This window comes from Manis pentadactyla, chromosome 10, assembly GCF_030020395.1.
Source record: "Manis pentadactyla isolate mManPen7 chromosome 10, mManPen7.hap1, whole genome shotgun sequence".
Lineage (NCBI taxonomy): Eukaryota > Metazoa > Chordata > Mammalia > Pholidota > Manidae > Manis > Manis pentadactyla.
This window is the reverse complement of record NC_080028.1, coordinates 75,425,455-75,449,605: the sequence shown is the minus strand read 5'-3', so window position 1 is coordinate 75,449,605 and position 24,151 is coordinate 75,425,455. Positions and strand designations below refer to the sequence as shown.

At 50.4% G+C, this 24,151-nt stretch overlaps 2 protein-coding genes across 8 annotated transcripts in view; one reads left to right on the top strand and one right to left on the bottom strand.

Annotated features, from left to right (window-relative positions):
• The first annotated feature begins 1,310 nt into the window (after nt 1-1,310).
• GPRC5B (G protein-coupled receptor class C group 5 member B) lies at nt 1,311-24,061 on the top strand. Of its 4 annotated transcripts, none has more exons than XM_036917052.2 (4): nt 1,311-1,462; nt 10,573-11,586; nt 16,834-16,946; nt 18,269-18,353. In XM_036917052.2, the coding sequence occupies exons 2-4, from the start codon at nt 10,581-10,583 to the stop codon at nt 18,311-18,313; spliced, it is 1,164 nt and encodes a 387-aa protein (XP_036772947.1). In that variant the 5' UTR covers nt 1,311-1,462; nt 10,573-10,580; the 3' UTR covers nt 18,314-18,353. The 4 variants fall into 4 exon arrangements, with proteins under 4 accessions (XP_036772947.1, XP_057342974.1, XP_057342973.1 ...); XM_057486991.1 differs by lacking the exons at nt 1,311-1,462; nt 18,269-18,353 and adding exons at nt 5,562-5,670; nt 22,936-24,061; XM_057486990.1 differs by lacking the exon at nt 1,311-1,462 and adding an exon at nt 5,619-5,670.
• The window catches only part of IQCK (IQ motif containing K), a 134,180-nt gene continuing 122,867 nt past the window's right edge, over nt 12,839-24,151 (bottom strand). For 3 of the 4 annotated variants that reach the window (XM_036917054.2, XM_057486995.1, XM_057486994.1), the window contains one exon: nt 21,987-22,287. In XM_036917054.2, the coding sequence (XP_036772949.2) occupies nt 22,232-22,287 (56 nt within the window). In that variant the 3' untranslated portion in view covers nt 21,987-22,231. Of the gene's footprint in view, nt 14,580-21,986; nt 22,288-24,151 lie in introns of those variants that run through there. The other variant, XM_057486992.1, reaches the window with a different exon arrangement.

Below are 24,151 nucleotides of genomic sequence, written 5' to 3'. Positions count from 1 at the left end.
TCCATTTTTCCTTAAGAATAATAAGAGGTATTTGCGGCGATGCGTACTTGGCCTGACCCGGAGAAAATAGGCTTGCCTGGGTGGCAGCTGGGAGGCCGGAGGCTGACAGGAAGGGATGAGGGTATCTGAAATATCTGTGGTCCCCAAAACTCAGAGCATGCAACTACCCCTAGAAGGGAGTGTTATTCTGCAATCCACCCTCCTGCTTCCCCATCCCATCTCCACCCCCGACCTCCACCGCAGAGAGGTGGGGAACAGGGGATCATCTCTCGTTTCCTGTAGGACCGGAATGGAGGGCGCGGGTCTCACCCTGAGAAACCGGACAGGTTAGTCCTCAAAATCAGAGAGTGGTTTTTGGCGGGGAAGGGAGGGACCCGAGGAAGCTGGTCTGAAGGTGTCCCAGGTGGAACCAGCCCCGTGGGAGTGCTGGCGCGCAACTGCCGACCTGGGAGAGCAGGGTGAACAAGGAGCCAGACTCTGCCTAGATGTGCGGCTGCCCTGACCCTTCCCGCGCTCCCGCAGCCGCCTGGTGGGCGCATATCCCAGCTGTGACCTGAGCGTCTGCGGAGAGCAAGGCCAGTGGTCCCCAGCCCCTGACTGTGCGCCCGGGAGAGTAGCGGACGTGTGTACGTGGGTGACGTCGTGGGGCGTTGGTGGAGGAGATTCTACGTATGGACCCACGTGAGGGGTGCACCGAGTGGACGTGTGAGTTGTGTTTGGAGTGGGAAGGACGTGGGTGCGGAGCTCAGTGTGCGCAAAGGGACAAGGACACGCGGGGCGGGCGGGAGCGGTGTGTGCCCAGGTGGGAAGGCTCTGCGTTCCACCAGCTTAGAGGAGGCCAAACCGCTCGTGCGTCTTCGTGGTACACAGGGGCAGGGGCGTTGGTAACTTTGGAACGTGCTGCGGGACGGTGTGTGTGTCCTGGGCCGCGTGCGAGTGTGTTGTGGGGAAGTTACCTGTGTGGGGCCCGCGTTGGAGAGTGTCCTGGGCGGGAAAAAGCCCCTGCACTAGGACCCCCTTGAGAGTATCTGTCCGTGTGTGTTCCCACAAACGGACCAATCTGGGGGTGCGCCCAGAGGGTCTGGACTGCTTGTGGGCGCACTGTCGATGTGGTGGGAGTGTCCCCGAACCTGGGACACGGGAGCAGGATCTTCCCAGGGCTTCGGGCCGGGAGCTAGGAACCAGAGGCTGTGAGTGCGCGCAATTAGCTCTGCGCCAAAAGCTCCGTCGGCCGGGGCGGGGGCGGGGCTGGAGGGGGCGGGGCCGGGGGCGGGGCGCGGCGTCTGCAGCGGCGGCGGCCGGGCCAGGGGGCGCCTCGCGCGGCGGCGGCTTTCCACCGCGATGCAGTGAGGCCGGACCGGCAGGCGGGCGCGCGCGGGGCGGGGGCCGCTGCCGTGCTGCGGAGATGTGACTCGGGCCGCGGGCCAGCGGGAGCGTCGGCGCTGCGAGGCCGCGGGGGTCGGTGAGTCAGAGTCGCGCCGATGGGGTGCAAAGGGGCCGCGGGGACCCCAGAAACTTTTCCCAGCGTATACTTGGGAGAACTGGGAAGTCTGCTTCTTGTGTTTTTTTAGTACCCCAAGGGGTTAGTCTGCTGGGGGAAGTGGGGGATCCGGGTGGGGGGAACCACAGTGCAGAGGGAGGGGAGCCGCAGAGGGCGGGCGCGGGCGGTGGTTGGGGACCGTGGAGTCGGGGAAGCTGTTACCCGGACCAGATGGAACTCCAAGTCTCTGAGAAGGGTCTGGGGGCGACCGACCACAGGTGAAGGGCAGCTGGGAGTGGAGTAAAGGAGTCCAGCCGTGCCCGAGGACTCGTCGTGTGAGGGAAGCCGCGGGCAGGTCTGGGGGCCGCGTGGCAACCGGTGGGGGTTGACAACAGACAGGGCAAAGGAGCCGGGGCATAAGGGCAGGCTTTGGGGGTGAGCTGCCGCACCTGCCGCAGGCACTGGGGCCAAGCTCTGAGCCGACCGTGGCTGCCCACTATGGGACAAGGCGGACGGGGGTGGGGGATACAGTGCGGGCAACAAGCGGTAGAGCTGAGATCTGGGGCTGGGGAACAGATGAGGGGTGGCTGTACACAATGGCAGGGATTGGCGTTTCCTTTCCGCCCAGAGTCGTGGTGAGGACTAGCCCTGTGACGCGTGCCCTCTCCTGGAGAACATGGTTCCCAGCCCCGCGCGTCCTGGGATCCCTGCCGCCCGCACACGTCTCGGCCGGGGGCGCTGGTTAAGCAGCCGGAGAGCAGGGCACCGACCTTGCCACAGAGGACAGCCCCAGCGCAGCTCGCGGATTCATCCCCCCGCCTTTGCTCTGTCACGCCCAGGCCTGGTCAGCCTCCCTGCCCAACTTGTCCCCTTTTGCTAAGGGGGCGGCTTCTCCGAGCGCGGACAAAGGCCCCTGGAGTGTGGCGGGCAGCGGCGTCCCTGTCTGGGGCCCCGGCCCACGCGCCACATTGGCTGCCAAACTGCGCCAGAATGGGGGGCACTTGAGCAGAGCCCAGGAGGAACTGGGGGTCCTCCCAAAGACGAGAGAAGTGGAGGAGGGACCTGGCACGAAAGCCACAGAACTTCAGCCAAGAAACCTGGATTCAGAAGTTTCCGCGGTGGGGTGGAGGCGTTGGGAGGATTCAAACTTTGAGTTAAACTGCGAGCGAATAGCATGTAAATAAAATGCAAATTGGCATCTGTAGTTGGGCGCCCTCCACTAAGCCAGTTTCGTATCTAGACTGTGGAGTGAACATTTCTAATGCTCTAAGTCTCAAAAGGGGTCAGCTGAGTTGGGAAGGGAAAAGATGGAAAGGGTAAGGAGATGCCATTTGGGGCACAAGCAGCAAGCAGTCTTTTTAGAAGGAGCTAAAAAATATTCGTTGTATAATTTCTTATTTCAGTAAGTGTGCCAGCTACAGAACTGGGTCTGGGGCTCTACCCTGCATAAAATCGACAAGCCCCTTATTTCTCTGCGCTGGTGAGGTGGGTGAACCAATATTAAATTTAAAAACTAAATAGTTAAGTAGATACGTTTTCCGATTGGGAAAGGGGCCTCCAGGAAAATAAAACAGTGTGATGTCAAAGAAAGTGACAAGGCTATGTGTACATAAGGGAAGACTGTTCTGGGGAGTAACATTTTTGTGGAGCTCCACGAGAAGGGGAGCCCACCACTGGGAGATCTCAGGGGGGAGAGACAACCAGGTGGAGGGCTCTGCAAGTGTAAAGGCTTGGAGGTGGGAATAAGCTTAGAGGAACTGAACAAAGGCCATTGTGGCTGGAGCTGTTAGGCAGATGTGGAGGGGAGACTAGAAGAGGGAATGGCAGCGACCAGCCAGGCCATCTTTGGGATCCCAGAAAGGAGTGCAGGTTTTATTCTCCTTGGGCCAGTGGACCCTTGGAAGGCTTTGAGCCAGAAGCCACAGGATCTTATTTTCAATAGCTCCCCTGACCTCAACACTGAGACAGAAAGCAGCTTCCTATTTATTCTGCCTCTGGGGCTGGTGGGGCTCTGGGAGTCTCTGAGCTCTGACCAACCTTGTGGCTTCACTCAAGGGATGGCTCAGCCTTTCTGATCCACTCCTTGCTTAGGGGCAGTTCTTGTCTACTCTAAGCGACCCCCACCTGGATGGCCCCCTAAATACTGCCTTGCAGAGCTCCCTGGAGGTCCTGAGTTAGTCACATTGTCTTCTTGGAATTACAGCCCAAGGGAAACCATCCACCCGGGAACAGGCAGCAGAGGATATAATTTGCATTTAAATGATTGCTTTTATTTACAGGATTGTGGCTGCTTTGTATATTCATGCATCACGGAGCTTGTGCTCTGGCAACCCTATTTACTAACCTATGAGGGTTATTAAATTTGAAGGCCCCCAAATAGGACAGTGGTCTGGGCAGCATTGAGAAATGAAGATTATGAGATACTGTAACTTGGAAAATATATCAGAGGGAGAGATTGTGGGTCTGGTAAAGAATTTAAAGTCAGGAAACCTTGTAACAGTTCAATCTCTCCTAGCAGGAAATCACCAGCGGTTTGGGAGTGGGCTAGGACAGAGTGTAATGCTGGGGTGTGTGGGGAGACTGGCTCTGCAACCTCATCCTGAGCCCCTGCCAAATGTGGGGGGTTGGGGGCTTACAGTAGAAAAGGCCTTGGGGTCAGGAGTTGGGAGTGACGGCTTCTAGTTTGAGCCTGGCCCATAAATTCCAGGAAGCCTCTGGCTAAACTGCCTTACCCTCTCTACCTTCATTTTCCCAGTGAGACAATGGGGATCATGATTGTCTTTTTCATAAGCAGAAACCTTGTACTCTCCGCATGCTGGGCACCATGCTTAGTACTTTTGGTGTACTTTTCACACCAGCCTTGTGAAGGCAACACTATCTCATTATCTTCATTTTACAGACAATGAGATTGAGGGTCGGACATTAAGTAATGTCCACTGTCACATAGTTCTGTATGACTTCCTGCCACCGATGGCTTCCACGCTAGAGGAAACTGATGGGAGTGTAAATTCATCTGGGTACCGAACTACTAAATATGCCCTGGACTTGGAAAGTCTTTCCCTTTTCCCACCTGTTCATTTTTTCTTTCCCTTCTACTCTTGCACCACTGCCCCATCTTTAGAGAAAGTGGGTTTAAGATGCTTCCAATTTTCTGGGCGCTGGGAGGGGATGTTGGGGTGGAGGACCAGTGGCCTAAGGCGAGGCAGCTGAGCATGGCATGTTCCAGAGAGATTTTGTACATCCTGTATCTCCTTTCACATGGGTGGGTGGGAAGGTGGGGATGCTGGTTCCCAAGAGAATAGGTGTCTGGTCTAAGAGACATCGGTGTTGAGGCACCCAGCCTGGCCTCGGGTCCTCTAGCTCCCACCTTCACAGTGAGGCTCCCACTCAGAGTACCTACTGTGGGAAAAAGAATTTAGGGGTTCCCAGGGCAGACCACCCCCCAAAGCAATTCTTCGCATCCACTCAGGGACATCTTTGCTTGGTGTGTAATGGGGGAGACTGGAAACCAGTGGTGGACAAATACCTGGGGGAGCCCCCTTCCAACCCCATCTCCATGGCAACCACCCCTCATGGAAAAGCAGTCAGAAAAGTTCATAACCCTGGGCAAGGGAGCATTTACCAAGGTTTTCTGTATTTAACAGACACTTTATGTAAGTGCTTCCCCTATGTTAACTACTGTCCTAAAACTTTCTCACCCTGCCCCACATGATGGGTACTGTTATCACCTGTATTTTGCAGATGAGGAAACTGAGGCAAGAAAGGTTAGATCAGCTGCCCAGGGTCACAGGGCGCCAGCAAGTGGCAGGGGCAGGATTTGAAACCGGAAGGTCTCACTCAGAAGTTCATGCAGCTGGGTGAGGAGCAGGGCCGGGAGAACCAGCGGTGTGTGTGGCCTTCAGGCAGGCGCTGCTGTGCTTCTCACACAAGGAGTCTTGCCTGCATCCTTTCCAGCCTCTGCAGGCCCCAGCTCGTGGAGAAATGGAGCGTGCTGCTGCACCACCTGCCGGAGGCTTCTGGCTCCTCTGTGGGGTGGGGGGGGGGGGGGAGAGAGAGAGAGAGAGAGAGAGAGAGAGAGAGAGAGAGAGAGAGAGAGAGAGAGAGAGAGAGAGAGAGAGATGGAATGTGTATGTGTACACTTAAGAGCCTCTGAATGAGTCACATTTCTGGGAGCCCGGCTGGCAGCAAAGGTAATTAGTATGTGAGCCGGGTCTCGCACATTCGTTCACATTCATTTGTTATTCCTTTTGAGGAGCCGCATGCCTTCATCCCATGGGTTTGCTGCCATATATTCATCCCATCCCAATCAGCCTCAGCTTGTGGCTGACTCAGAACCTCTAATCTGGTTTTGCTCAGGTTGGGATTCCCAGAGAAATGCTCCACTGTTGGTGCTGAAGGCAGCGGGTGGCTAATGCTGCCGGGTGGGGCTCACCTGACGGGGGTGCAGGGGTGCTCCAGTGGGCACCCTCACTTGGCCATGGGTAGGGGCGGGGAGGCAGAAGGTGCCGGGGCCGTGGGTCCTGGCTCCCCTGCTGTGTATGTCCACCTTCAAACCTTGGTGTGCACAGGCGTCAGCGCCCACGTGGGGCTTGTTGCAGTGCTTGTAGCAACACGGGTGGCTGAGCCCACCCACTGGGAGGCTGCGGGTCTAACAAGCTCCCAGGCCATACTGCTGCTGGTGTCAGTCCAAGTATCAAACTTGGACTCAGCCCTCTCAGGCCCTCAGTTTTCTCCTCTATAAGATGGCAATGAGACCAATGAGACCCTCTGCCCTGCCCAGGTGATGTGAGGTTGGGCACCACATTTATTAAGTCATTCATTCAGCAGGTGGGCAGTGAGCCCTGCCCATGTGCCGGGCACTGGGGAATTAGTGCAGAACAAGACAGACGAGGGCCTGAGCGTGGGGTCCAGGTGGGGGTGGACAGACCAAAAGGGTAATAAAATATTTGAAAATTATAGTACATTCTACAATAACAAAGAACAAAAGTACTGCAATAAAGCATAATGGGGGCAGGGAGAGCCTAATTTAGATAGACTGGCCAGCATGCACTCATTGGGTGACATTTCCAGAGCTCTGGTCCGTAGTAAAAGCCCAGTAACAATAGTATAATTGTTTGTCTCTTGGCTCCCCGGCTCTTTAGCTGTGTGACCTTGGACAAGCCAGCTGACCTCCCTGTTTTATTTCTTGTAAAATGGAGATAGTAATAGTGCTTGCCTTGTGCAGATTATAAAGCATAAATATACGTGACTTGCAGAGAAGGGTGTCTGGAGCATAGTAAGCCCTGTGAGTTAAGTTATTGTCATCACTATGGCAGGAACAGAAAATTCTCCAGGGCAATTCTGCACCCCCAGGAATCCTAGGAGAGCCAGACTCAGCTTCAGTCTGTGAGGTGGTGTGTGGCCCTCCTCCTGTTCATCCTGGACATCGTTCTGTAGACTGGGGTGGCTATCACGTCAGGGGCAGCCTTATCAATAATGACCCATTTGAGACAGCTGGACCCCACTAAAGCCCCGGGCTGTCATCATTTGCATCCGTATGTCTAGATGTTGGGTAGAGAGGACTTCCTAGAAGAAACGGGCGACATTATGTGGGAAGAATAATAGAACTAATCTGTTAGCAAGTGACACAAATCCAGGTGAAACTGGCTTTACCCAGAAAGGGGAAGTTAATTGGCTGCTGGAGCTTCAAAGACCAGTGCATCTGACTTCAGGCATAGCTGGATCCAGCCATTCAATGTATTAGGACTGTAGTCCATTGCTTGGCCATTTCCTCTGGGTCAGCTTTACTGTGGAGCAGGTTCTCTCCCTGCAATGGTAAATGTGTTCTCTCCAGCCCCAGGTCTATATCCTTCTAGCATATCAACCCCAGCAGTAAGAGAGGATCTCTTCCCAGTTAATTCTAGCACATATCCTAAGGCTGATTCTCACGGGTCTGGTCTGGGCCACGTGCTTGTCCACAAACCAATCAATGTAGCCAAAGGGCAAAGTAAATGTTTTGATTGGCCAGGCCTGGGTCAGGTGCTCACGCTCAGCGCTAGGGATTGAGGTGACTCCCCCGGGGTAGAATCAGGAGTTCTTTTCCAAAATGGGAGAAATGGATGCTGGCAACGAAAACAATGACTGTTTGGGAAAGAGAGGGTTCCTCACTCAGGATCAAAAGCAAAAAGCAAGAGTGTATCCATTTTCCATGTCAGAAGGGAGTGGGAACTTCTGGACCAACACCAGAAGAACACGGTACACAGTTTGAGAGACTCGGTCACCATCCCGGTGTTTTCATCATCCCCCCTGGTTTCTTTTGTGGTTGGAAGGCCAATCAGGAAGGGGGAAGAACTGGGGAAACCAAATCCTGATTTGGTGACCAGGCCTGAAGAGAGGAGATCCGCCGAGAGAGTGAGCAGAGGCAGCTGAAGAAGGCCAAGTTCTTGCAGGGAAGGGACAAGGGGTGCAGGCCTATGGGTGCGAGGCCAGGTTTCCTGATATCTTCCCCACCAACTCTGTCCTCAACTGTATAAGCCAGGCTCTCTCAACCTCAGGCCGGGACCTGAAGACATTTGGGGCTGGATAAATTTTTGCAGGGGAGGCAGTCCTGTGCATTGGGGGGCGCTAAGCAGCATCCCTGGCCTCTACCTACTGGGTGCCAGTTGCAACTGCCTCCCCAGCTGTGGTTGCCAAAAATGTCTCCTGGGGTCAGAATCACCCCTGTTTGAGAACCACTGGCCTAGGGGCTATTTGGGGAGCTGGGAAGAAGGGTGGTGGTCAGGACTCCAGAAGCACATTCCCGCTCATCATCTGTTGGCTGCTCTGTGACCTCGAGAGGCTGAATGGGATGTGATCTGTTGTTTGCTGAGAAGTCTCTTGACTGTGTTTGCCATTGATGAGCGGTCTTGGGGAAACCCACTGGGGGGCCCCTCCACTGTGAAGGGGGGCTGGTGGCACTTCCTTCTGAGACATCTTGTCCATAAATTTTGATTCCAGCATGCTTACAGGACCTTGTGATAAGCTGCTGTGGCTAGAACAATATTTTTCTAAAAGGTGGTATATTGAGATATGCCATCAGTAAGTGAGCAGTTTTAAAATTGCATGAGATAAGTATTTCAGTGTGTTAAGTTTTCTTTTAAATGAGTCCGTTTCAAAGACTCATTGAGTCAAATAAATAACTGCACAGGTGGTGTGTAAACAAGGTGGTGTGTAAAATAGCTGAGGTGGTACTCCACGACTGACGTGAGAGGGCTGCGAATAGTGGCTGGACGATGGGCCTGATTGCCAATGTCTGGGGTGCATCGTCACCCCTTGTTTGTTGAGTGGGGTACATTTTGCCAGTTGTCTTCTGTTCCAAGCCTGCCTTCTCTCATCTGTGGGCAAAGGTGACAGTCCCTATAGCACCAGGCTCCTTCTCCTTAGCATCAATAATTTATCCCAGTCGATGGCCTGCCTCATGGCCAAGGCACAATCAGAGTTGCTCATGGGATCCCATAAAGGAGCAGAGAGAGAGGTGGTCGATACTGCATTTACTTAAGGAAACCCCAGGGACATGCTGGAGCTGCCTGGAGGTGGCCGGTTACAGCCCCACATGTGGGCGGAGCTAAGACTGGCGGTCTGAGTGTGCACCGCCCCTCTGGGCATCACAGCAAGGCGGGGCTTCCTGAAAGCAGGCTCCCTTCAAAACCGGGGAGCAGGCGGGAGTGGCATAGAGTCCTGATGAATGAGCCTCTCGTTCATTCGGTATTTACTAAGCAACTTTTTTGTGCAGTACTGTGTGCCAGTTAGTACTTGAGTCTACAGCAGTGGTGCTGAGCTCAGCGATTTCGTACCCCCCACCGCGCACCCCTCCCCCGCCAAGGGGACATTTGGCAGTGTCTAAAAGATCTTTTGGGTCGTCACAATTGGGGAAGCGGGTTTGCTACGGGAACCTAGTGGGTAGAGGCCAGGGATGCTGGTAAACATCCTAAGTGCACAGGACGGCCTCCACAGCAAAGAATGATCAGGCCCCAAATGTCGATGATTCTAGGTTGAGAAACCCGGGTCTTTGCTGAGGAACACGACGGTGTGCCTGGCCTTTTGCATCTCGCAGCGGAGACAGACAGGAAGGGAGGCGAGGAGGAAGGGACAGGAGACACAAACAGGTCAAAAAAAGAAAAAAAGGCCAGACAGGATTAGAGCTAAAAAGAAACAGACAAGAGACTCTAAGTGATAGAAATGGGAGTGTAACCTTGGCCAAGGTCGGCCTGGATGACATTAGAGCTGAGACCAGCTGGAGGGAGGGGCAGTTTTCTGTGCAAGGATGGGAGTGTTGGAGCAGAGGGGACGCAGAGGCAGCAGGACAGTGGGGTTTAGCCCATCCGTGGAGATGCTGTGTGGAGTCCCAACTTGTTTGGGGAACAGAGAGAGTAGCAAGGAGAATCCTGCAGAAACCCCCGGGGAGATGGACTGCGGAGGTGTGGGAGGATGGCTTCTTGGAGGTCTTCGGAGGAGGGCAGTGGGGGAGAGTGGAAGCCAGGAAGGCAGTCCACTTTGGATAGACTACGTTTGAAATGAAGGGATGCTTCTAGGAGCTTGGTGGTGTGACCTTGGGCAAGTGACCTAACATCCTGCATCTCCAGCGTGAGAACTGTATGTGCCCACTGCCAGCTTAGAGTGAGTCATCGGTGATGTGCGCTATTACCATTAAGAAGTTGAAACAGAGTGATGTGGGCCATTCTCTCAGCATGTGCAAGTACATGGCCCATGGCTGTCTCTTTAGAGTTTCTTTTTATTCCCTTATTTTTGAAGAGGACAGACATGGCACAGAACAGAAAATTCAAAGAATCTACGAATATACAGAGAAAGTGGGTCTCCCTCCCAGCCTGCCGTCCAGCCATGAGTGCAAGTGGGAACTGAAATCCCTGCCCCACCCCACCCCACAGCATCCCCTATTCCCCGCTACCTGGAAAAAGTGCATTTTCCTGATGTGTCCAGAGGCGCCATATGGGCTAGCAAGTTTGAAGTGAGGTGGGTCTTGAAGTGAGGAGAGTGGGAGTCTTAAAATGAATTGATCTTTTTTCTCCTCTGACCATCTCCCCATCCCTACTTTGCCATAATGTCTGTGGTGTCAGAGAGAAAGATGAGAACCCGCCAGGTACTCGCCTTCCTCTTGCTCTTCGTGATCGCCTCCGGGGCCTCTGAGAACGCCAGCACGTCCCGGGGCTGTGGGCTGGACCTCCTCCCTCAGTACGTGTCCCTGTGCGACCTGGACACCATCTGGGGCATCGTGGTGGAGGCAGTGGCCGGGGCGGGCGCCCTGATCACGCTGCTCCTGATGCTTATCCTGCTGGTGCGGCTGCCATTTGTTAAGGACAAGGAGAAGAAGGACCCTGTGGGCCTCCACTTCCTCTTCCTCATGGGCACCCTGGGCCTCTTCGGGCTGACGTTTGCCTTCATCATCCGGGAGGATGAGACCATCTGCTCAGTCCGCCGGTTCCTCTGGGGTGTCCTCTTCGCACTCTGCTTCTCTTGCCTGCTGAGCCAGGCGTGGCGCGTGCGGAGCCTGGTGCGCCACGGCAAGAGCCCTTCAGGCTGGCAGCTGGTGGGCCTGGCACTGTGCCTGATGCTGGTGCAGGTCATCATCGCCATCGAGTGGCTGGTGCTGACCGTGTTGCGGGACGCGAAGCCAGCCTGCACCTACGAGTCCATGGACTTTGTGATGGCCCTCATCTATGACATGATTCTGCTCATGGCCACTCTGGGGCTGGCCCTCTTCACGCTGTGCGGCAAGTTCAAGAAGTGGAAGCAGAATGGGGCCTGCATCCTGGTTACAGCCTTCCTCTCCATGCTCATCTGGGTGGCCTGGATGACCATGTACCTCTTTGGCAACACCAGGCTGCAGCAGGGAGAAGCCTGGGGTGACCCCACCTTGGCCATTACACTGGTGGCCAGTGGCTGGGTCTTCGTCATCTTCCATGCCATCCCTGAGATCCACTGCACCATTCTGCCGGCCCCGCAGGAGAACACACCCAACTACTTTGACACATCCCAGCCGAGGATGCGGGAGACGGCGTTTGAGGAGGATGTGCAGCTACCGCGGACCTATATGGAGAACAAGGCCTTCTCGATGGATGAACACAATGCAGGTAAAGTGGTCACTACCCCCTGGGTTAGGCTTTGGGGCCATTTGTCCCAAAGAGACCTTTCCTTCTCTCCAGTTGAGATGGCTGGTCCTGGGGCAGTCCCACAGATCAGAGCCCGCAAATGCTGGCCTCTGTGCTACAGCTGGCCCAGAGATGGATTTTTATTTAGCAGTATTATCTGTGGCCAGCTAATTGAAAAATCCATGTTTCTCACCCCTCACTGGGTTATGGCTGCTCCTTTAGGGGGGATCTACTTTTTCTGTTTACCATACTCCCCACCACTACCTATTGCTCCCTGGCCTAGCTACTATAATATATTAACAACACTTGATCCTCACTGGGAGCTCAGAGGGCCTTCCAGGGGATGTGATGAGCAGAGACCAGGAGGCTGGCTAGTTCCTGGGTCCTGGTGGAGCCGTCTCTTCCCTGGCTCCTGGAATGCAGTTAATCTTGTTTAATCCCATACAGTAACCCAACGAGGTCCATTTCTGCAGACAGGAAACTAAGGCACAGATAAGTTAAGCAACTTGCCCAGGATGCAAAGCCAGAGTTTGAACCCAGGCAGGTGGGCTCTAGAGCTTATCCACTCTGCCCCAGAATTATTCTCTTCTTAAAGCATTTCAGTGTCCTGCACCTCACTGACTGTCAGGACAACTCTGTGCATTAGGAAGACAGGGATGGCCCATGCCATTCTATAGAACAGGAAACTGAGGTCCAGAGGGGTCAGGCTCCTGGTTCAAGCTCACACTAAGTGCACAGCAGAGCAGAGAGCAGGAGAGTTGGTTTTCTGAGTCCCATTACATGCATCCTTTCTTGTTAACGTGCAGCCAATGCTTCATATTCACAAGATCCAGAGATCAAAGGGGTCTGGGACCCAGGGTAGCACCAGCAGTACCAGGGCTGACACAGTGGGGGGGGGCATCTAGGGGAGCCCCACACCCCCATCTGTTTCACAGTCTGACCCATTCCACAGCCAAGAGGTTGTCTTTCTGTCCCCACTTTTTCTTCCAAAACAAAAACAGCTTTACCATTTCTCTCTGATGACAACAGATCACCAGTAATCATGTAGAAGGGTCAGTAAGTAAAAATAACAAAAGTCGCTTGAAATCCCATTGCCCAAAGGCCAGTACCACTGCCTGCTTGGTCCCATCTTGCCAGACATCTCCCAGTGCGCATACACAGTCTCTGTGCCTCGCAGCATCTCTCTCTCACTCTCTCTCCGTCTCTCACACACACACACACACACACGCACACACACAGGCACCTACACGCTCATACACAACAATCCCATAGAACAAACAGTTCTTAACCTGGCTTCACATGAGATCACTTGGAGAGCTTAAAAAAATTACAAATACCTGCCCCCTCCTTCTGATTGAAGTCTGTTTAGGCTGAGGTGTTTTTTAAGCTCTCCCAGCGATTCTAAGATGCAGCCAGGCTGAGAGCACTGGCCTAAGTGGTGTTCTGCAGTGTGCTTTGCTTCAGTCAATACTGTGTCATGGATGGAGGCCTTTCCGGGCCAGTGACTGCAGAGCTACCGTATCCTTTTCATGATGCACAGTTTTCCATTAGGCACCGTGATATATTTTATTTTTTTATTGTCAGTATACAATAGCACCAAAATTTGTTTTTCTGATTTTTAGCTGGTGAATATTCTGCTTGTTTCCGACTTTCCATGAAAGTAATGCTGTGATTAACATTCTTACCCATTCATCCTTAGGCCCTTGATCAATTAACTCCTTGCAAAAAAAAAAAAAATTCCTAGACATGCATCAAAGAGTCTACCCCTTTAAATCCTGATATATGCTGCCAGACGGCCCCCACTTGAAAGGTAAATCCATTCACTGCCCCCTCCTTAATTGTATGACAGCCCTATTTCTCCTCTTCTTTGCCAATCTAGGATGTTGTCAGACTTCTTTAATAGCCCTGTTTTGGATCATCTCGAATGTGTATCCACCAAGATTCACATGGGACCAGGCAGGGCAGGCTCTAGGCAAAGCCATTTTCCTCAGAAAGCTCACAGGCCGAACTGAGAGTCCTGGCCAGGGTTGCCTTTGTTTTGGAAACCCTGGCTTTGCTGGCTGGGGAACCCCTGAGCACACGTCCTTGTCATGGGGAGGACAGCTGGTGTGGTGTTTGTTACTGCTGGCAGCCAGTTTGTATTTTAGGGAACCGGGACCCCAAGGGCCTTGCCCAGAAGCAGCATTTGGCCTTGTTTCTTTTACATTTTAGCCAGCCTGCCTTTGGGGCTGTCTCACCCTGAGAGTCTGTCCCTGACATCTTCAAGAGAAAGGAAGGGCATTCCCCAGGCTGACATGTGGTTCAGCCAAGCCCCAGCAGCCTCCACACCTTTATTTCTTTCCACAACGTGAGACCCTAGGTCTGTACAACTTCATCAGCCTCCCACTTATTAGCAAGTATGAACAAGACATGAGGTATGTGATAAAAGATTAAAATACACTGAAGGATGTAGCACCTCAGATCACATCTTGGAAAGTGTTAACAAGGCTCATTAAATGTTCACCTTTCAAAGGAGCAGTAAAGAAAAGTGTTCTTTCTTCTGTTAGGGGATTTGGACTCTCTGATCTCATTAGGGCCAAGAGCTATTTAAATTCTGACCCTTAGTTTCCCAGGGGAAGGCCCTGAGTCAGCTTTGGGGGCAGGGCCAATCTAGCCTCATTTGCAGAGTCTGCACAAGAGAAGACTGGAATTCAGCCCATGAATTTTGATTCCTGTGGGGAACCCCCTTACGGCAGAGCCCTGCTGCCCTTTCGTGGATGACCCTTATCAGAGTTGGATGTTAGCTGGGATTCTTGAAGTTGCAAGTAATAAAAACTCTGATTGAAAACAACATCCAAAAAAACCTACTATAGCATGTGCAGGCTTCAGGAACAGTTAGATCAAGGAGACTCAAGCAATGACTAGATGTGCTCTTTCACCATCTCTTGGCTCTGTTAGCACCATGGTAGCCCACAGCTCTAGGCTTACACAGAATCCTATAAAAAAAAAAAGAGAGATAAACATTTCCTAGAAGGTTTAAGCAAAAATCCCCAAGTTAGCTCTGATTGTACTTGATTGCCTTTTCCTGAACCAAACAGTGTGGCTGGGGAGATGTTCTGCCCTGATGGCCCAGGCTTAAATCATATGCCCACCTCAAGGCCAGGAGAAAAGGCACTTACTGCCAGCTCAGGAGCCTAAAATGTGGGGGGGATGTTTACCAGAGGAGAGCCCCAAATAACCTACAGAGAGAGGCTCTCAGGCCAAGACACACTACGGATGGCCGGCAGACAAGAGCCTTTGCTTTTCTGAGGAGAATGTGCCGGAGCCAGAGTCCTCCAGCACCGCTGACCTGGGTCTCTGCATTACAAGGAAAGCTGTGCTGTTTGGTCTTCCCTCTCTTCAAGCAGGTGTAGGCTAGGGACTGAGACTGGTTAGAGTCCGTGGACTCTCTCCTGCATGCCCTGGTGCTGCTCCCAGGCACCCCCTTCTCTGCTTCCGGGGAAAGACATCTCCTTGCTCAGCGTGAGCATGACAAGCTGCTTGTAGCCTTGGTGTTGCTGCATCAGAAGGGGTCTTCATAAGTATGTCTTAGAACATGAGCTCCCCACCCTGCCTCAGTTTCTTTGGTTCAGTCTTGGCTGAGTTGCCCCCAATGTCACGTAAATTCAAGTCGCTTCCAAGTGTGATGGTTAAAAACAGTATCTGGAGCCAATAGAGTGTGATGGCTCTGTCATAGTCTCTGCCTGGGTTTGAATGCTCTTTCTGCCACTTAACCAGCTGTGTGGCCTTGGGCAAGTTACTTAATCTCTCTGTGCCCCACATACATGGAAATAATAGAACAACTATCATGCTATGCAAATTAAATAAGTTAACATATACAAAGTACTGTTCAAGTACCTGGCTCCTGGTTAGCACTTAATGGTTAACTATATTACTAGGGTGATTTTGCTCCCTGCCCCAAGTAATTTTTAAAAATCCAAAACTCTCCTGCTACTTTTTAGCCAGAAAAATGACATCCTTCAGGCTTTTCCAACAAAGCACAATTAGTGCCTTCAATGAGAATAAAGATAATGAAAATACTGTCTCACAGTTGAAACAGACTTTTGTATTAGTTTGGTTTTATAGTGCTTCTAGTTTCTCTCATTTTTTAATAAACTATTTTTTAGAGCACATTTAGGTTTACAGAAAATTTGAGAAGGAAGTACAAGGAGTTCCCACATGGTCCTTTCCCCAGTTTCCCCTTTTATTAATTAACTACTTGTATTACTGTCATATTTGTTGCAGTTGGTGGAATCAATATTGATATATTATTATTAACTGACGTCCATAATTTACATTTTAGAGGTCACTTGCTGTTTGTACAGTTCTGTGGCTTGGGACAAATGTGGGAATGTCATGTATCCACCATGAAAGTGTCAAACAGAATAGTGTCACTGCCCTAAAAAAATGTCCTGTCCTCCACCCATTCATCACTACCCTCCCACCCCTGAGAACCACTGATCTTTTCACTGTCTCCATAGTTTTGCATACCAGAATATTATAGTTGGAATCACACAGTCTGTAGCTTTTACAGATTAGCGTCTTTCACTTTGTGATATATATCTGAATTTCCTCCATGTCTTTTTGTGTAATTTGTTTTTTCTTTACAAAAAAGGGGAAATTTAGATCTCTAAAAATACACAGCACACCTTTCAGAGGTAAAAACTGCTGGCGTGTTTTGCCGTCTTTGCTTTAGGTTTCCCTGTTTAGAAATAACCCTACCCCTGTGCTTGGAGTCTGTTCTCCTCCCTGTCACTCTCCCTCTGTCATGTACTTGATGTCCACCTTCTTAGGGTTGTCCGCCTCTGTGTATCCAGAAATAGCAAACAGTGTGATGTTGAACTTGACACAAATGGCGTTCGTGGCAAGGAGGTCTTTTGTCAAAGGAGACCTTCAGAGGGATGCACAGGGACCCTCGTTGCCCTGCAGGGGTTGGGGGTGGCCAGAGGAGCAGCGCTAGGCTCCCTCTGCCTGTGTGCCTGGATTCTCCCAACTTCCCAACCCCACTGAGCCGGGTCAAGCTCCAAGGGAGCCAGAGAACAAAGCCCCTTTGTGACTTTTGTTTTGCATCAGGCTTGTGACAAAAGGGGAGGACTGGGGAGGGGTGGGGGGGGATGTGTGCCGGGAGCAGTGTTGATGCAGAGGAAGAAAACAAAATTGTGTCTTTTTTTCCTTTTTGCTGGTTTTGTGTTGCCGCCCCTCCCTCCGTAGCTCTGCGAACGGCAGGATTTCGCAATGGCAGCTTGGGAAACAGACCCAGCGCTCCATTCAGAAGCAATGTGTATCAGCCAACTGAGATGGCTGTTGTACTCAACGGTGGGACTGTAAGTATCAAGAGGTGATGTTTGGCAGGAAGCCTAAGAGCGGCTGGAGTTGGGGGCAGCTTCAACCAGGGACACACCGCTCTGTGGAGGCTGCAAACGGGGCCTGCAAAGACACCCCTTGCAGCTAGAATGCATGTGATGCTTCCATTTTTCTTTCCCTCTCTGCCCTCTTTCTCCACGCACAGAAGACCCCACTGTGTGTAGTTAACCATCCATAGATTTGTTTGAGAGGCCCTATTTCTTGGGCTCTTAGACCCAGTGAATTCTCTGGCTTTCATTCTACAGAAGGTATATATGGGAGGTGACTTGTAGGAAAAGCCCAGAGTTTCAAAAGCCTGGCAGATTTTACTGACATCCAGACTGGTTTAGCCCCCTCTCTCCTCTCCCCCTTTTCTGTGCCTCAGCAGGGGACCAGGTACCCCCCCAACTCCTTAAGAGACTCTTAAGAAGCAATTATCTTTTCTCTCCCACCAACACAAAAAAGACCAGGTTTACTATCTGATGCCAAACAGACCTTCAGCAGAATTGCCACTGTTTACATTTTGCCTCTGTGGAATTGCATCATTTTGTTTCTCCACCAATCCAAAGACACTCTCATTCCCACATTTAATTTTCAGACATAGCTACATGCTTCTTTCAGAATCAGCTGCATGAGCCAGTTTACATATGTAAATTGAGTTTCCATTCTTCTATCATGTGCCAGTTCCATACTCAACAGGAGCTTTTTTTTTTTTTTAAGTAATGTAAGTCAGGGATGGTCTTTGATCTCTAGAGGGAACTTCGGTTTTTCTGGCCTTTGAATGGTATGCTAGCATTGGTTTGCATGGGTTTAGAACAGGCTCAAAGACAAATAGACTCACACACACACACACACACACACACACAGACTCACAGATTTGCTTTCAGAAGACCCCCTGCCTTCCATTGGGCTGTTTTATTGTTGGGTGCCAAGAAAAGCCTGACTCCAAGCATTCAGCTTGGGCATTATAATAAATATGGTTAAAAAATAGCCCTATTGGTTACTCTTAAGCCCTCCTGGCTCCTTCAAGCCCACTGTGCATAAAAACACCCTGGACCCAGACAGTGAAGTGTGTTTCTGGGTAAAGGAACATTCATTTGGGGTACATGGTTCCAGAAAAAAAGAGATGGCCTTGCCTTCCCAAGAACAGAGCGGCATAACACACAGTTGTTGCTGTTTTTCTAACTCTTCAGCCTGTTAGGAAAAATCAAGGTAACTTATCTTTGGCACGGTGTTAACAAATTGGTTTCTGACGTTGACTTTGCAAAGCACAGACTTCTCAGTGTGTTATCCTTGTTTCCAGATCCCAACTGCTCCGCCAAGTTACACTGGAAGACACCTCTGGTGAAAGACTTTAAGTTCCAGAGAATAAGAATCTCTCTTACTGATTTTATTCCCTGGCTGTGTCTTTCTTGAGGGAGAAATCAGTTAACTGTAGCTGAACAAGGCCGCCTCACAGCCAGGGGATTTGAAAATCCTAGACAATGGGATTTTGTGTACATGTGAACACTGCTGAACCGAAAAGCTAACACCAACTGCCCTCCGCTCCCCTGCCACACACACACACACAACCACGTAATACCAAACCAACCTCAGTCCCTGCAGACTAAAGCAAAGCTAATTGCAAATAGTATTAGGCTCACTCGAAAAGGTGGCTGGGAAGACTTGCTTTGTCCTTTGGGGGTGGAACAGAACCCGATTTGCAGCTGGTGGGCCGGGCTGGTGTTGGAGGAAAATAGAGGTCCTCCGCTGTAGCCCTTCCCCAGCAAGTGCTGGGCCCCTTGGTCCAGCAAGGTGGCCTCTCGGAGATAACTGTCCTTGAGGAGGACGAATGGGGACTTTTCCACTGGCTTGCCTGTTGATTTGCACATTTCAAGGGGGGCTCAGGAACAGTTAAGAGGATTGTAGCTGTGACTCCAAGGTGAGGCCCCACTGAGTTGTGGGGTGAGCTTTATAACCAGTAGTGGTAGAGGGGCCCTGGCATGTGCCAAAGAAGAGAAGGCTATCTGGGAACTGAAGTGACCATCACATTTAGAAAGTGGTGACCAACCACTGTTCTTTCTATGGGCTTCTGGCTCTGGGCCTCGGGCGGGAAAGCAAGGCTGCCTGCCCCCAGGAACTTGGAGCAACTCTCCTCTTCCCTTGCCCTCCACTCCCGATTCCAGTGCTCCTCCAGGCCCTTTTCCCAGTCTTACTCCCATGTTCATTTTGAAAGCTCTAATGGGGCCATTACAGCTTAAAGCCCCCTGGGTTGGCAGGCTGGAAAGCAGGTGCCAAACAGAGTTTCCATGATGATGGCACGTGGCAGGGCACCCCAGCAGAGCCCTCCGGGCTGGAGAGGTGACGCTCTGATGCCTAGTGTGCAGCAGGTAGTCAAAGTCCCGGGGTTGGGGGGTGGCGTGGCGTGCACATGCGAGGGTTTCTTGCTGCTCCTGGAGGGTGTGTGGGACATTTGTGACCTGGTTTTCTGCAAGCTCCACGGAAATGGTTCTCTTCCAAGCCCATTGTCTCTGTCACAGTTTCCATCATGGTTTCCAAAAATCATTCCTTTGTTATTGTTATTTGGCATTTCAAACATCTTGGCCATTAAAAGCCCCATGTTCTCTGCACTGTTTGGCCAGCATAATCAATAGCAATGGATTCCAAGCAAAGAGTTAACCCGATGGCAAGGAATGTAGAAATGAGGGTGGATCTTTTTGCATATACTCTAATCACAATTTCGCTTTTTTCTATCAAACAACCTATAAGCCTTTATCCTTTAAAGAGAATGAAAAAGGTTAGTGTTTGGTGGGGAGCTGACCTGACCTCTTTATAAGCCAATATGTCTGAGCTGAGTATGTTCTAATAAACCTTTCTGATTTTTCTCGAGGCCCTAGTCTCTGCTGTGTCCCGTCCTCACCACCCCCACCCCCATCCCTGCTCAGCACTGGGATCAACAAGGCCAGTCTGGCTATCCCTGTGGGGCCCTCCTCCGAGTTTCCCCCCTGGCTCGCACATTTCCTTGGGTCACCACGCATGGGGAAGGGAAAGCATGCACCAGAATGCCGCCTCTACCTGACCTTCGGGAGGCCCGCCTGCCCCTGCCCAGAGCATGTGCTTGCTTCTAGAATCAGATTCCCATCCTCTGTGTGAGGAGCATCATTGGGTGCCCTGAAAACTTGGAGAAGTGGGGAGGGGTGGGAGAGAAAGAAGCTAGGACCTGGGGTGGGGGTGGTGCCAGTTGCATGCAGAACCCAGCATTGTGAAAACACAGAAATCTCCAAACATCTTGGGGCAGTCCAGTGAAAAACGACAGCATTACACATTCTCGTGCCAGGAAATGGTGGCTCACCCCCGTTCTCTGGAGTCCTTTGGAGCTCTCTGATCTCACCTGGGTCTGCAAGAGCCCTCCCTTGCAGAAGGGAGCAAGTCACATGACCTTTTTCTCTCTCAATTCTTGGTGGTCCCGGCGTGTAAGGTGAGCACTGCATGAAAGGCCACAAGTGGGAAGTGATGTTTTGCCACCAGGAAAATGGGACCAGCTTTGAGCCACCAGAAACCTCACTTAATGAGACCTTTACTTCTTTTCTCTTTTTAAATCTCTGATACGTAATTGCGCTTCTGGGTTTTGCTTTATTTTGGCTTTAAGGTCAAGAGTGGGCGGAAAGCCCTTCCAATGGGGTGAAGGCGGGAGCCAGGGGAGAGGGCAGAGCCTGTTATTTTTCTAATGACTTCACCTGAAGGGTACAAAGAGACATCTTTGCCAAGAGACTGGCCACCAGCTGCCCCCACGGAGCAGTTTAAATGCAAAATCAAATGGCACCTCTGTTAAGATCTATTTATGTAAACATGGCTTGTCAGTCGCGGGGGGAGGAAATGACCTGGAAGGAGAGCATCTGTGATCAAAATATCTCATTGTAAGCACAAATCTTTCCATGTCCGGTTATTAAAACTCACTTTGGGACTATAACAGCCACTTTCGTCTCCCCTTTTAGTAGAAAATGGTCATTCTACTCCTGGATTGCTCTGCTGGAGATGTAGGGTGGGGAATGAGAGAATCACCTGGGAGAATGGACAACCTGGGGTGTTCTCTGCATCTGGAAGGTTTCAGATCAGGCTGTTGAAAGCTGGGCATCTGGTACTTTTAGCACAGAGTCTGTCAGGGCCACTGAGAACCATCACGTTGGGGTGGCCTTCTGTCTTCTACATTGGCCAAGGCTGAGTCAGGTCCCAGAGGGAAAGGGAGCATTGTGGCTTTTATAATCCAATGATGCAATGATTATACCAGCTTACAGGAGTTCTCAGCAGGTGCTTTTTATTAATTGATAAAGAGCTAAGGCTCATTTTTGATAGATAATATATATTTATTAAATGTATTAATGTGTGTTTTATAATGTATCTTTATCCTCCCCTGGCTGACTATTGCATACTTAAAAAAGAATCTGGTAAGGAAATTTCAAGACAATCAATATGTACCATAAATGGCTGTATATAAATGTCACAAATTTAAAAGGTTGTAAAGCATGGGCAGATAGGTTTTATTTTCAAAATGCTGTTCTTAACACAAAAATAAAGGCTTTACTATTTACATAAGATGTGTGGTAGCTTGTTGAAAACCACCCAATACAGTAAGTAGGCTTTCGGATCCGCCTGGAGGTGAAGTCTGGGGTGTTTGAATGTGAGAATCCTGGTAACAGCCACCTGCCAAACAAATGCCCACTAAGTGAGAAATTTCCTGTGATATTCTGGGGTTTTGACAACAAAAATCCTTAGTCTGTTATTGTCATCTGGGTTTAAGTGTGTCTCATCTTTTGGGTTTGCAGTCAAAGGGAAGGGTCAATTTCATTTGGGAACAATCACAAGCAGTAATGAAGAGGACTCACAGACGAAGTTAAAACCCACTGCAAAGGCTTGGGGCTTAAATTTAAATGTGTATCTTTGCAAAGACGGCCAAAAGTGGGAATCTGGTACCTCGAACATTTCAACATCCCTTGGAACTAGAGTTCATTGTGTATTTGAATGGAGGTTGGGTAGACAATACTCCTGAAGTACTGGAGAAATACACGGATGAAAGAATAAAATTTGAGGATCATGCAGAAAGCTAACACCTTCTCATGATAAACTGTTTGCACGAAAGCTGGTTTGCAATAAATCCTCTTATGCCCAAAAGATCCCATATTCACATGTATCAAGCCTGGTGGTTAAATCACAATAGAGGAAGCACGATTTGGACATTTTCCTCCAGTGGCGTCACTGGAGCTCAGAAGGGAAAAGAGAGCAACAGGGGTTAAGGTAGTGGAGCCTTGGCTATAGCCTCCTTATCATCCTCCATTTTGCATTTCACTGCAAAGAAATGAGAGAGAAAGTCAGGATCAATTTGCAGACCTAGACAACCTGTCATTTTAGAAGCCACAAATTCTGATGCATGCATGGAGGTCAGCCACACCAAAACCCACTGAGCGCCAACAATCGTTCTGGCCCCGTGGACTCGCTGGGGAAAAACCCAGGGCCACGTTCTCCAAGGACAGCACCTGAAATCTCAAAACCACATAACGTTTGTGGCCATTCTTTTCTGTTTTTTTCCAGTTTATTAAAAAACAATTGGCATACGTCACTGTATAAGTTTAGGGTATACACCATGGTGGTCTAATTAGCGTGTATTGGGAAATGATTACCACAATAGGTTCAGCTAACATCCATCTTCTTATGTAGATAACAATTAAAAGGAAGAAGAAAAGGAAAAAAGATTTCTCCTTCTTGTGATGAGAACTCTGAGGACTGACCCTCTGAATAGCTTTCCTATATATGCTGCACAGCAGGGTTAGCTACAGCCCTCATGGTGCACATTACATCCCTACTACTTTTTTGTCGTCTAACTGGAGTGTGTACCTCTGACCACCTTCCACCACCCCACTCCCACTCCTCCGCCTCTGAGACCCACAGGTCTGATCCCTTTCTGAGTGGAGGTTTTTGCCTTTTTTTTTTTTTCAGATTCCACATAGAAGATTGTGCAGTACTTGACTTTCTCTGTCTGACTTATTTCACTTAACATAATGCCTTCAAGGTCCATCATGGCCGTCCCTAATTCAGTTCAGGTCAAAAGTGTGCACTGCAGTCAAGAGAAGTGAAGTTTTACTAAAGATGACAGATTCCATGCTCTCGACTCAGCTGCCTGTCACCGCTCACCTTGTTTTCCAAATTAAAAACTCAGGGTAACACTGGGGTCAGTACAAGAGCAGAAGAGAATCTTTCCTGGTCTTTCACAGTTTGGACAGGAATGTGATCCAGGTGACTTTCTGCATCAGCCAAACAGGAAAGTGAGCTAAGCACAGGGCGTGGTACTATTTGTAAAGGAAATTGTCCCAAAAGATAAAAAAAAACCTCCCCTGAAAACAGAGAAACACAGTCCCCTGGGGGGATGAGGAATCATTTTGGAAAGACCTTCTCCTTTTTGGTTCTAGTGTGCTTGTGCTGGATGTTAATGCCTAAAAGGTTATTCTGAGCCAGGTCGTGGGCCCTGGTGGCTTGCGGAGAGCCATTGTTAGAAACAGTGTTGGTCATTGTTGCCAGGTAGGGCAGAGGATTCCATTGGGCCTGCATCCTGGTCCTGAGCTCCCCTTGACTAGGGGCACATGCTGGCCAGGCCCAACCAGGGGAGGTGTGGACACCATCACTGCACAGTAGTTTTTGCCCACAGAAGCAGACTGAAGGCTTTCAGCACAGGCCACGCCGGCAATCTTCAAGCTGAAGCCACACCAAGACTTTACAAGGATTCTCGGCCACAGCTCATTACCAGAAAGTCAGGCTCCAAATCTTCCACTTCCATGTCTGGACTTGGCAGTTGGTGGGGTTTATATCTCTGCCCCTCTCCTACCTGTCCCCCTCCCAGCATTATCCATTGTGTAAAACATCCCCAGGGGCCAAACGGCAGTTTGAAGTGTTGGTGCCCTGCCCCTCCCCGCCAGTTTCCCTTCCTTTCAATGTTTATTAACTGTCAAAATGCATCATGTATTTGGCTTTGTGAACTACTGAAAGTTGCATTAATAACTCAAACCAGAAAAAAAATTTTTAATACTTGGAAGCTGTGGTCACTGGAAATTAAAAAAATTGTTTTCAACGTTGTACCTTTTTGTTTCATACACACACACACATATATATATATACACACACATATGGAAGCTTTATAGGCAGCCATGGGGAATACCCC